At 40.6% G+C, this 14,028-nt stretch overlaps 1 protein-coding gene across 11 annotated transcripts in view; it reads left to right on the top strand.

Annotated features, from left to right (window-relative positions):
- The window catches only part of GRIP1 (glutamate receptor interacting protein 1), a 620,258-nt gene that overhangs the window by 527,317 nt on the left and 78,913 nt on the right, over nt 1-14,028 (top strand). For all 11 annotated transcript variants that reach the window (XM_069491632.1, XM_069491629.1, XM_069491628.1 and 8 more), the window contains exons 8-9: nt 6,352-6,499; nt 8,333-8,502. In XM_069491632.1, coding sequence (XP_069347733.1) covers nt 6,352-6,499; nt 8,333-8,502 — 318 coding nt within the window. The remainder of the gene's footprint in view (nt 1-6,351; nt 6,500-8,332; nt 8,503-14,028) is intronic.

Raw genomic sequence — 14,028 nt, 5'->3', positions numbered from 1 at the left:
TCTCGCTGCGCTGCACCATGCCCATGTGGCCTGCGCTATGGGCTCTCGTGCCCTCTGGCTTCCAGTTGGATTTGGCTGAGAGAGTCATGGCAGGAGATCAGAAGGCGGGAGGACAGTGACACAGAGTGTTACTCCCCTGGCTTCCTCCCTGTGGAGTCACTGTCCCAGCTAACGTCAGGTTGTCCCCAACCACTTGTCCCTTTCTGAATCCCGGTTCCACTAGCAGTTCTATCTATTTTTTGCCTTTTGGGGGCTTGGTAGGGAATGGTGCCCTATTGCTTCTGGCCCCGGACTACTGTATTATCCCTTGTGGTTTCCTTGTAACTTTTCACAGCTTTCTAGTTGCTTTGTCAAACTCTTCTCAAATTATCCTAATCTGAGTGTATCATGTGCTTCTTGCTGGGACCCAGACTTAAACAGCATACTCTACCCCATGGTTCTGTTCAGCTGTCAGTCAACATAATTTGCTCAGAGTCCTCTGCAGACAATCTAGTGTGGTAGCTTCTCCTAGAGCCAGGCCGTATCCTGTCCCTGGTGTCCACTGCATTTACATCTCTTAATGATTTTAAGGCACAGGACCTTTGTGTTAATGCCTGAGTGACACTGTTCTCTTTTAAGAGCTCATACTCCTGGAGGTGGCTTATTTACTTAATCATTTCCAGGTGCTGTGATATCCATTTCTAGAAGGGAAATGACCAATGAGTTCAAGTTCCGCCTGGAAGAAGATGGGCTACCTTTCCCCCAGAGGACTGTGTCCTAATTCTTCAGCTATTGGATAAACTCGAGTAGTTCACAGTCTGATATTATGAGGCATTGGATGCAGTTCATTGAGCAGGGTTAGGATTTATACAAAAGGGAAAATATCCCGCATATCATCAACATCATCTATGTATGCATATGCACCTTGATACAACAAAAGAGCCATCAAAAGTTTTTAAGCATGGGGTCAACGTGATCCCCAATACACTGGGAACTATTTCAAGCCAAAGAACATGACTTAAGTTTCTGTATCATCAGTATTGTTAACATGGTGCTTTGAATAACATAATTGGTGTTCATTCTTTAACTCATTCCATCAACAAATGTCACTGAGCACCTACTACGTATATAGCTGCTTTCTGGGCACTATGGAGAGTGACGGTCATAGCAGAATATACATAATCCCTGCTGCATGGAGCTTACGTTTTCAATCAGGGAGCAAAAAATTAACAGCTAAACAGTTGTTGAATTGCATTTATTATAAACACTGTGAAGGAAAAGCACGGGGTTCTATGAAAGTGTATAACAGGCAGGTTGACAAAGTTTGCGGGCAAGGGAGGAAACTCTGAGGATGTGGCATTTGAGCAGAGCAGTGGTAACGAAAGCAGGTGAAGGAGCGGGCAGAGAGAGCCAGAGCGTTCCAGGTAGAGAGAACAGTGTGAACGCGGGAACTGCAGCAGGAAGGCTCACAGCACTTTAGAACCAAGAGAGGAGTAAAGGCTGGAGCAGAGAGAACCAGGGCGGGATGGTAGAAAATAAAACTGGTGCGGTAGCAGGAAGCAAACCGTGCAGGACCTTGTAGACCATGTGCAGAACTTTTACCCTGTCACTAGAACAGCTATAGAAAGGTTTTAAGCATGGGGTTAACATGACGAGATATTCACTTTTGAAAGATTACGCTGGAGTAGGGAAAGTGGAAGGTATGAGAGGATGCAGGAATATCAGATGGTGGTAACTTGGACTAGAATGGTGATCGTGGAGTTGGAAAGAAAGGATGAAATTGAGAGCTATTCAGAGAGTAGAATCAGAAGGAATTTGTGAGGATAAAGGAAAAGAAGGAGTCAGGGATGACCCCTGGGTTTCCGGTGTGTGTGGTGGAGTATAACGGGAGCCATTCACTGGGAGAAGGAAACCTGCAACAGAAGCAAAGGGCTACAGTGGCCTCACACTTCAGTTCTGCGCATGTGTCTGGTGTAGCTATGAGACATCCAAGAATGTTCCATTAGCAATGGGAGCTCCGGGGAATGACGTGTGCTGGGCACAAAAATTTAAGAGTGAGCATAGTAAGTGAAACCATGAGCTACTAAAGAGAGAGAGTACAAGACTGAGTTCATGTTCAGTAAACTGTTGTTAATATCCCTGATCATCTTTATATGAGATAAGCACCCTCTTTCCCTCACCACGTTTTTCTATGTAAGTTAGAACCTCATTGATAAAATATTGATAGAAGTTGAGGTTGTGCCCTGGAAACTCTTTAATGTAAAAGCTTCATATTATGGGATGTATATATGAAAGTGGGGAACCAATCCTCAAAACCAGTCTTGAAAGGATGTTATTACTGTCATCAAAATATTTAAAAGTCTGAGTATTTTCAGCCAGCCTTCATAAATGTCAGTTATCTCGAATCACTTTTATATCTAGCAGTTCACCTTGTCTGTTTATTAGTAGGATATTGGAATTTAGATTCCCCTGCTATTGTGTATTTTATAAAGCTTGTTAACCTTCCCTAGTTTCTCTGGCCAGCCACTAGCCTCATATTTACCTGGCATCACTATTTCTCTATAGATTCACAGATTGTCAGGACTAGAAAACTTTTATTGAAATCTCCTCATTTTATAAATGAAGAAAATGAGGTCTATGAGAGATAATGTCTTGGGCCACATGGTGAGTTACAGGTGTCACAAGGTCCACCCTCCCGGCCTCCAGTCCTGAGCCCAGCTTAACAACACACTGCCTCTCCCCTTAACCATGACTTTAAATTTCTCTTGTGTCAGAATTTTGAAGCTTCCCACTTTAAATTTTTAAAGAGACTCATTAATTTGCACATTTGACTCCCCCAAATGGAAATATTGCACATTTTCCTTCAAGGCCTTAATGGGCAGAGTTCTACTTGAAGAGATACTGACATTCTAGTTTCCAGTCACAGAGGTGTACCAGAGCAGCTGTGGGTGTTCTCTCTCTCTCTCCCTCTCCCCCACAAATTAATGATGGCAGAGGATCTGGCACCCTTTTCCTAAGTGTCTTGATATCCCTATTCTTATCATTTCTTTCTATAAGAAAATATCTGATATTAGTTCTTCACTACCAATGGAACATTAGAACCATACAATACTTTGACAAATATATAGGCCAGGAAAAACTAACTTAAGAGTTTATAGTTAACAACTTTTGAATATCCTGATAATCTCTTTAAAGCTGTTCATGTTTAATCGTGGTTTAATACTTTTAAGAAAAATGAATACCTAGTGTGCGTATTGGGTAATGGTTGATTGTAATTTTACAAAATTTACATCTGCAAATACAGATGTTATAAATACAGTAGTTATAAATAGCTACTACTTAGAATAGCGGTTCAAGAAAGATACATTGGAGAGATTGACTGAAGTGAAAGGATCTATCGATACAGATTTGGCTGTGGTAACAAAGACCCAAACTCAAAATACTAGCTTAAATATACTAGAAGATTTTTCTTGAGAGATTAAGCAATTCCTGAGGATATGGTTTCAGGAGCCTAGGTGTCATCTGTCTCGGGGCTCCATGCCATTGTGTGCATGGCTGAAGATAGCGTGCCAGTTCTGGGTCCACATTCCAGCAAGAAGAAGAGGGAAACGAGGGTGAGGCGAGCACAGCCATTCTTTTTAAGAGCACATCTGCAACACATCACATCTCACTTCCCATTGGCAGGAAATTAGTCATGTGGCTACACCTTGTTGCAAGGGATGCTGGGAAATGTGGTCCTTAATTAGGCAGCCATTTGCTCAGAACCCTATTACTGAAAAAAGAAAGGAAGATGGGATACCAGGGAACAACTAGTAGTTTCTGTCATCTGTAAGAGATTAAGTAATAAGTAACATAGAAACCGTATTATTTTCATCTGTTAAACCAAAACAAATTTATCTTTATACATGACAAAACCATGAGGAAGAGCATAAGTGATTGTCATCCCACACATATACCTATTAAAATCCAACAAGACTATGGAAAATGGTTTGAGAAATCAAAAATTAGTCATTCTAAAGTTCTAGAAAGATAATGTGAGAAAAGGCCCTGCTAGGCCAGAGCTCATGTGGCATTTGACCTGAGCAGAAAAAGAAGTTGCCAGAGAGTGGCAGAGAAGGATGACAGCGACTGCTGGTGGTGGAGCTGGGGCCATCAGATATGCGCACTTGGCTCAGTAGCAGACCTTCAATTATTAGAATTGAGAGATGGGCAGAGCTGATCACCCTACTGAGACAAGGACAACTACAGCACAGGCTGCCGAAACTGACCAGAATCCTTTACCAGAGGCTCCCATGGAGGCAGAGAGGTGCAAACCACTGTTGCATGTAGCCACAGGGGCGACTCACTGTCAACTCCACCATGAGAGTGAGGCAGGACCCTGGGCTGCACCATGACCAAGTAAAGTGCTAGAGAGAAACAAAGCAGGAAATGGGGGAGAAGGAGAGAGAGAAGCCAGGAAGGACATTGTCAATGACCCTCATTTGATGTCAGGAGATCAGGGAAATTAATACAGTAAGGTGAGCAAGACCAGACAGTGGCAGCCACCATAGTTAGGCTCATGGGCAAAGTAACCACTCTGGGTTAAGTAACCATAACATCCCAGAACCAAAAAGTCCTCTTAGTAGACTAAGACTTCTGACTCCTTCCAGATATTGAAACTATGCTCTAGAATTGGTAGGAAGAGATACAGACCCTAATGGTCTCTTAACCTTTTTTAGGACTAAACTAATTTCAATATTACCAATCAGTTAAGAAAGAAACATAATACATATAAGAATCTTTGGCACTGGAATATATATGTTGTTGACATAGATGTTCTTCTCTTCACCTTATTTAAGAAATACCTTCTTTTATCTCAAACTGAAGATGGCTTTCTCCCATGGACCTTTCAGCTTCATGAGTCATTGCACAGTGCCTGAACTTCTGCAAGAGAAACACAGATTCCCTAGTTCACTATATCAGAGTGGTGCCTTGATGATACAGATGTACGCATGGAAAGACAAAATTGTGTTAATGAAGTGTCAAATACCAGAGCAGAAGAAAAATCAGAAAAATATTACAGATCAATATTCAGTCTTGAAAAATGAGATGACTCAAAGTTTTGAGGTCATAAAATATCAATAATGACAATATTCTGTATGCGTAGCGAAGTGCTCTTACACATTGATGTGATTGTAACAAACACTGTGGAAAAGGTACCATTTCATAGGTAAGCAAGCAGGCTTAGAAAGTTTTAGTAACTTATCTAAGGTACCATGACCCAAATATTGTAAAAATAAGAATTAAATGCAGATGTTTTAACTCCATGTCCAGGGATCTTTCCCGTATGACACCTGGCTCTTCTGAGCTTTAAGCAACGTCATGAGTTTCCTTATTTGTTCATACGTGCATTCAACAAATATTAGTTGCATACCTCCTGTGTGCCAGCCACTGAGAATACTGTGACTGACAAGACATGGTCTCTGCCTTCACAGTAAGCTCACAGTCTGGCAAAGGACAGAGGCATGTAATCAAAACAGGCCATTATGAAACAGTGAGATGTACACTGCAATAGCAGGAATAGAGCAGGCTGAGGGAGCACCTGTGAAAGGCATCTCGCCAAGTGAGTTGGAGAGGCTTCCCAGAAGAATTGATGTTTACAGTGAGTGGGGTGAGTAGGAGTTGAAGGGCTGAAGAATGTTCCAAGCTAAAGATAAAGCATATGTAAAGTCACTCCTGAGAGGGAGGTGACCCTAAGTCAGGTCCAGAATAGAGAAAGACCCAAAGGGTCTACACATTTAACTTAGTGTTGCCATTCCTGCTATTTGGGTAATTAGAGACATCATCCATACATCCATCTATTCATCCATCCATCCATTTGTCCTTCCATCCATTCTTCCATCTATCCATTCTTCTACTCATTCATGCTCTTTCCCTTCCTTTGTTCTTTCCTTGCTTCCTTCCTTCTATCCATCTACTCACCCATCCATCTATCCATTTGTTCCTAGTAGGTGCTAAGATACTTATTGAATTAATTAATTAATTTTAAAAACCTTTATTGAAAGACCTAGTATGTGTCAGGCACTGTGTCAAACAGTGTGGAGGGCATGAAGATACATAAGACATTATCCCACCGGATGTGAAGCTTAAAATCTAATTGAAGAGATTAACACGTGCACACATTATTACAGTGTAAGCTGGATGGAACATGTGTGTTAAAAGGGGCCCTAAGAATTTATCACCGGCTGTGAGGATATCATATGGAAGGGACATCTAAGTATCAGTGATAAAATAATAGGCCAACTCAGACTGAACATTCAGTTCTCTATCTTTTTCTTTTGTCTGTTTGCTTATTTTATTTTGTTTTGTTTTCTGAAATTTGTTTCTCAACAGATTCTGTGGCAACAGCATCCGGGCCACTACTAGTTGAAGTTGCCAAAACTCCTGGTGCCAGCCTTGGGGTTGCCCTAACTACCTCGATGTGCTGTAACAAACAGGTCATTGTCATAGACAAAATCAAATCTGCAAGTATTGCAGACAGGTGAGTATTGGGAAAGTGCCTACTTTTCAAAACTGCAATGTGTTTAAAAATACGCACACACATACACACACACATATGTAATACATATGCATATACATGCATAGACACACACAATAAAAAACCAGCTCTCTTGCCAGTTTATACAAGTTTCACGTAGGGAAGCAAGTTACTTCCTTGTGGGGCTTAAAAATTCTCCTGTATCGGCCTCCCTGTGATGTAATTTCACCTCATCCAGATGCTTGGTGTGGCCTTTAGGCAGCAGAAAAAAAAAAACCAAGCAACCAAGCAAGTTTTCTTACTGCGTCCTAGGGTAATAGGACACAGTTCTTGACGTAGGGTAGCTGAGCAGATCTTTATTAAGCCACACGCGGAGAAGTCATGGGTTTTCCTGAATTGTTAACAATTAAATCCTGCTACCATAAAACCTTATTCCTTTTTTCTCAAATAAATAAAACAATATTTTTAAAAATAATGCAACCTTTAAAGGAAGGTCTTATTCTGTTAATCTTAGGATTTCACAACCTTCAAGGCCTACGTCTCTTAAAATATCATTCATTCCAATGCCACAATAAAAATGAAATTTCTTGTAAGGTAAAAGGAGAGAAAAACAAAAAAGACTGCCTTCCCACCTAATAAGGTATTTTACAGCTCCTGGTAAGAAAACTCTCTTCTTCCATAGCTGCAGCTCTCCAAGTGCATCAACATGAGATAATATTTTTAGATGGAAGCGATGACTTGAAATGCTTTTGTCTTGAGAAGTAGACTATTCGCACTGGAAATTTGTAGATACACTGTGCCCGAATGCCAGTCTCCCCCGTATGTTTCCAGCCTCTTCCCCCCGTGCCCTCGCCCTGCCTAGAAAAGCTCCAGCTGTAGGGCAGTGACCTGCAGCAACCCCCGTCGTGGTCAGTCTACGGCTCCAGGCTCCACTGTGGTCTTACCCTACGTTCGGTCCTTCCCAGTGACAGCCCTTGATCTAGGGGTGTTCTCCAGTTCAGTGGTGCAGGATGCTTTAATTTCCCCCCTCTGTTTTTTCCCATTCCACTGGGGGTAGCCAGCTGTCCACTTGACTGGTGCGTCGGGGTGCTGACTGCTGTGCCTGCTTTTCTCAGCTCACCCAGTAGCCAGTCTCTTGAGTTCAGCAAGACGTAGCAGCTAGCGCCCCCACCCCCAGCTTTCCCCTTGACTCATCATGCAGGCCCGATTGTATTACTCATTGGACTCCTGCATAATTTCCATCGTCATGGAGAGCTTTTGTACTCATAAATGTTTCACTCCAGAATAACAAAATACAGCACAGTAGTAAAGGACTGGTGATCCGGGAGCTTGTGTGAGAGGATTCTGAGGAAGTTTTCGCTGAATCTCCGCAAGTTATTCTCATTCCCACATAAAATAGAACCTAATCCAATTCTGTGAGTCACCAGTCTTGAGATTCAGAATATTTACCAACTCCTATTTATAGATAGAAAAGCCTAGAAGGAGAAAAACACACACAAAAAAAGTCAAGGAGAAAAATTTTCCTGCTCTTCACTCCACTTTTGCTCACTTCCCCTCAACTTTCAGCACCAACACACCCAAAGAAGTTTTTTTAAGAAGCACAAAGAGAAAAACATTTCCTTGAAATTTTCTGCATTTTCTCCAAGGTTTTACATTCCTATTCCTACCCAAGGTACTTAAAATGTGACAGATGGGGTTTCCTATAACACTCAAACTTTCCTCTTTTTTTAAAAAAAAGTAAATGAAACTGTGTGAAATTTTAACGATGAAGGACATGAAAGTCAGATCCCAAAGAGGAAGGCACTTCATCGTACTGAGTATTTCTCCTTTCCGTAGATGTGGCGCACTGCACGTGGGAGATCACATCCTGTCCATCGACGGAACCAGCATGGAGTACTGTACCTTAGCCGAAGCCACCCAGTTCCTGGCAAACACCACTGACCAGGTCAAGCTTGAGATTCTCCCCCATCATCAGACCCGCCTGGCCCTGAAGGGACCTGACCATGGTGAGATGATCCATCCGGAGAAATCTCTTTATCTTGCCCTTGCAGTCGTTGCCTCCCCCAGAAGAGTCAGAAGGCAGAAGGACATTAAGCTTAATTCTGCCTTTATTATTTCTGTTCAAAACAAGGCTACCTTTAACGCTAATTCATCTTCCAAATCCTTTTTTCCAAGCCACTCATGATTTACTTGGAGCTCCAAAATTGAGGAAAGAAACATTGTTTGAAATAGAATTTTCAGGCTAGTACTATTTGATTTTTTTTTTTTTTTTAAGTCTTTGGTGCAGATTGAATGTGGAGAGAAGGGAAATCATTTGACTTCCTGGTATTCATATTGAATTTCCAGGAAGTCAGGAAGGCTAAGGAAGGCAAGTAGTAAAACTCTCACTTTTTTAAAACAAAGTGGATATTAATAACAGAAGCTTCAAATATTTGGCAGGGGTTGGGGAACCAGTTGTATGAAGGGTTGATTTTCTATATATTGTATCTGTTTGCCAGAGTAGTTTTTTACCTAGGATAGAGAAAAACCTTTCTGACCAAACATCTTGCCTGGGACCATCACAATATTTGACTCCATTTATTCAATAAAAAGTATCAGCTGAGGGAATCGGCATTTTCATTGCCTTGAAGTTCACAGATCCATTTGCTGAGTATTTATAGACCATCCACCTCGGCATCTGTAAACAAAACCTGCTACAAGAAAGAGGACTTTGAGCCCCAAATCGAATGAAGTCAGGCTTTCCCAGTGGGGTCTTTGTTCTAACTCCTTCTCTCACCTGTTTCTTAAATCAAATATCTTTTTTTTTTTAATTCCTTAAATTAGAGGCCTCACTAGTGTTGTCAGGGTGGCCTGAAGGCCTGAATACATTTCTGTGTGTTTAGAGACAGTGCAATTTTCTCAGGAATTGAATTTTTTGTTTGTGAGAAGGTCATTTATATTTTCCACCTTCTAAAACACTCTGCACTTCTCCACAATCTGGAGGAAAAAAAAAAGGAACTAGATAATTTTCATACTGAATGAATGAGTCAGCTGGATGCAACCTTTTTAATTAAATGGAGCTTAGACAGCTCTGAAGCTAATGAAAATCTCTAGTACAACATCACCCTTATCAGATTTTAATTTTGCACATTGGAGTAGAGAAATAATGTGGCACAGGCAGGTTACTGAAAGAAAATTAGCATTACAGTATTGGAATGGAAACGCTAAGGAGCTCTAGGAAGGTTCAGTTCGTGGGAACGTACACGGTTCCTCTCAGGTGGCCCATGGGCCTTTCCTGCACCCAGGCTGACAGGAGAGATTTCTGAAATGGTTTCAGTTTCTTTAAATTAACCAGAAGTCGTCACTGGATTTGAAGCTCAGTAGGTATAAGAACGCACACTGCGGAGTGCTCTTTCAACGTGGGGTTTTGCTTGCTAAATTCTGGTATCAGCGAAATGGAAATGTGTAACAGACCCTTTTAAAATGTTATTGTCTTTAGCAACCTCATTTATTTTGCTTTAATTTGCCTTGTACACAAATCATAAATAATTCAAGTAGTTTCCAAGTCATGAAATAGTAAATGTTTTTACCTGCCAAGACAATTTGAAAAGATTAATTTATGTGCTAAAATATGGACCAAGAACACATTTTTGTCTTTACTGTGGTAACCTGATGTCATTTGTATGGGGAGTAGGAAGCTGATAGTTTAAGTAATTCTAGCGTCCACTGCTGACCCAGCATCTACTTTTGCTGCAAGTTGTTCACGATCTTCCCTGTCTGGCATACGGGCACTTCCCCTACATTTCACATTAAAACCAGACTTGCATTTTCAAGAGGAAATAAATATTGGCCTATACACATAATTAAATCATAGTAAAGAAGGAAAAAAATACAAAAAAAAAAATGTTTATCATGTTTACAATTCTCAACCTTCTGTTTTTGTATTAATGGAGTTTCACACAGTTTTACCCTTTATCCACAGGAAAGTTCAGGTTATTTTTTCAAGATCTCTGATGCCTGAACAGTGTGTCTCTCATGCCTTGGGTGAAAGAGACAGAATTTCCCAAATTTTGTTGGCAGCAAAGAATTCACCACAGTGTTTTCAGGGCAATGTAGAAATGAATCTATCAACTCTGAGTAAGAGATTAGCTGTGCTTTTCACTGGTAAATAGCAGCATTAAAGAAGCTGACAAAAATGAGTTTTCGATGAGGTTGGAAATTGTTCCCACTCAGGGCCTTTAGGGGACATAATCATGACTGAAGTAAACTGGGATTTTGGAAAAGAAAATGTGACTGGAGTCACCAGGTTCGATACATTCAGAACCAGGAGGACCTTCCATTTTGGGGAGCTCCAGGGGCAGCCGCTGGAAGCTGTTGCCTGCTCTCTGGAACATCCCAGGCAGGGCAAGAGGATATGATTAGAGCAGAGAACAAAGAAAAGTAACTTCTGTGCCGTATACCTCTTAAGACTGCAGCAGTGATGTCGCCGTGGAATGATATGAAAAGCATTCTATTTTACATTTCCTGTTCACTTATCCACAATGAGAGACTTAGGGGTACCCATAGGAAGAGGAAGTGGAGTTTGGTGGCTGAAGCAGGGATTCTGGAATCACACTTCTGGGCTTCAACTCTGGCTCTACCACTTGGGACTATAAGCAAGTTACTCAACTTTTCTATACCTCAGTTTCTTCATCTGTAAAATAAAATGGGGTTTATAATAATACCTACCTCATTGGAATATTGCAAGCATTATCTGAGATAATTCCATGAAAAAGCACCTAGCACAGTGCCTGGTATATAAGCACCTAGTGAAAATAGGCTGCCATTATTGGCACTATTAAATGAGAGAATGTCTATGAATGCTTTTTGCAAAATGAAAGAGCATGCCAAAAATGTAACATCTTACCATTAAACTCACAAAATACTTGCCTAATATATGGGTAGCAAGTACACTTCTATAAACCATCATATTCCAATAGCTGTGGAATATACATTCAAAATAGGTAGTAGCTCTCTTCTCTGACCTACATTATTTGTTGAACACCTTTTACATTCATTGTCCATTGCATACAATTTTGTGCATTATCTTATATAATTTTTGTCTCTTAATTATTTTGTATGGATGAAGATTTAGTCCCCAGTAATAGCTCAAATTCAAGGTAAAGGCTATGACCTACACTGAACCTGCCTACAACAATTGGCCCAGTGCTGAGCAAATAATAAATGCTAAATAATACCTTCCTTATTGAACCATTAATTGGACTTGACAGTCCTAACAAATAACCAGTAATGTTCAAAGCACTTAATAAAGAAGTGGGTCAAAAGGTGAGTGTAGAATCCTGAAGTCCATTACCTGTACCCTGGCTTAATGGAACACAGACAATACTTTGTAAAAAGTATAAGAGAGTGGCTATGGTTGTAGATTAGCCAGACCCAGCAATAACTGCATCTTGCTAAAATGTCTTCTTGTATACCCCAAAGTAGAATAAGGATGGTGAAAGAAAATCCATTAGGGGCATCCCCTGCAACACTCTTCCATTGCAAGGGAAGTGCTGCTGCAGTGTAGACATGGGCACTCTGGCTGATACTCCTATTCATTCATTGCCTCTGTTCATTTGTTTATTTATTCACTCATTCCTTAGTATATGCTAGGCACTGTTTTAGTTGCTAGGATATATCTAGTGAGCAAGACTTGTAGAATTTACATTCTAGTATAGAAAGATAAATAAAAATATACTAACTAAGTAAAGCCATTTCAGACAATCATAAGCACCATGAGTAAACTATAACACAGTAGTGGGATAGCACCAGTGAGGGCGGCTACCTCAGCCAGGGAAATCAGCAACGACGTCTCTAAGGAGGTGGCACCTGAGCTGAGACCTGAATGGTGAGAAGGAGCCCACTGTACAACAACTGGGGAGAGAACAGCAAGTGCAAAGAGCCTACGTGAGGCAGGACAGAGCCTAGCTTGTTCTAAGAACAGACATAAGATCAGTGTGGCTAAAACACATGAACGATGGGGAGAGTGGTAGGGATGACACTAGGGACATAAGTAGGGGCTGCGTTTGACTCTCTTTGTAATGGTGAGCTATTCAGGCAGGAGCGACTTGACCTAACCTATGTATGCAAAAGATCTCCCTGGCCGTGTTGTGCCAGATGAATGCAGGAGATGAATCAGGGAGCCACGTCTGAAGCTGTGGCAGGGGTCTAGATGAAGGAGACAGTGGCTTGAACAAGGATAGCAGAGAAGGAGAGGGAACCCACACCAGACATGGCAGTGGGATGGAAGGAGCAGGCCAGATGGTTTAGGGCTACAGAATTGTGGTGGCTACAAGAGTATTGTTCTGCACATTGCTGAGAAAGTCCCTAAAATTTAACTGTCCAATGAGTGAAATTTGTTGAGTGAGAGATACATTTATTTCTTTTACAAGGTACTTTATTGTTGGCAAGTAGGTAGAAAAGTAGGCACAGTCAATATTATTACTCATCGCTCATTTGTTTTTATTCTGTATACCAGCCCCATGCTAAGGATCTTATGTGCGTAATTCTCACAGTAGTGCTATGGGGTAGATGCTTTCATGATCTCCATTTGACATAGGAGAGAACTGAGATTCGGAGAGGCTGAGTGGCTGGCCAAGGAAGGGCTATAGGCAGAACTGAAACGAGGTCTGCCTCACCCTGGAGTGATCTGTCCGTGCTAGTGCTTTTGTTTCGTGTATTGTCTCATTCCAGAAAGAATGTGGAGTGACCAATGAAGCTGATACCACAGATGATACAACTTAAGCTCTAAATGACCCTCCTTTAAATGCATACAGAGTATTCAACCTCTCTACATGAATAATTACTGCTACATAATTCACCTGTAAGATACCTAACACCAGAATCACAGAAGTAGGAGATACAAGTTCATATGTTATTTTGAGCTCTCTAAAGTTATTGAATAGAAAAATTCATATCAGGCATAGTAACAAACACTATATTGCTCATATTTCAGAACACTGGGTAGAAAATCAAATCTTAACACTGAAATCAGAAGGGAAACATGATAAACATTTTCTAAAAAAATAGAAGAGACACCAAGACTTTGAAATAAACTTTATTAAAATTTTATGGCATCTTAAGGAAAAATAAGAACATGTGAAATATTTTAAGAATTAAATATTTTAATGTAAACATACTTTTCAAAAATAATCATAAAATATAGAGACTTTTATCTTCTTATTAGTCAGGATACAGATAAGATTCCGATGCTGATGGATGATTAGAGTGGTTTATTGTTGAGGAAAATCAAGTCCAAGTGATGGATCGGAGTGTAATTAAAATGTCAGAGCAATAAATTGTGATATGTGACTAGTAAACCACTCGAATCATGAACCAATGTGATTTATTGCTCCTTTTTTTCTTTTTCTCAAAACAAATGCTACTAACTGGCCAAGATTTGCAAATCTTTAATTACTAATTGTGTGCATAGATCTTTATGGGACTGACTTTTAAGTTAAAAAAAATGTTTTTAATCTCTGCTGTGAAGCACAGGGGGAGATTAGAAATTGATT

Source organism: Eulemur rufifrons, chromosome 16 (assembly GCF_041146395.1).
Source record: "Eulemur rufifrons isolate Redbay chromosome 16, OSU_ERuf_1, whole genome shotgun sequence".
Classification (NCBI taxonomy): Eukaryota; Metazoa; Chordata; class Mammalia; order Primates; family Lemuridae; genus Eulemur; species Eulemur rufifrons.
The sequence above is the reverse complement of the archived record's forward strand: the minus strand, read 5'-3'. Positions and strand labels throughout refer to the sequence as shown.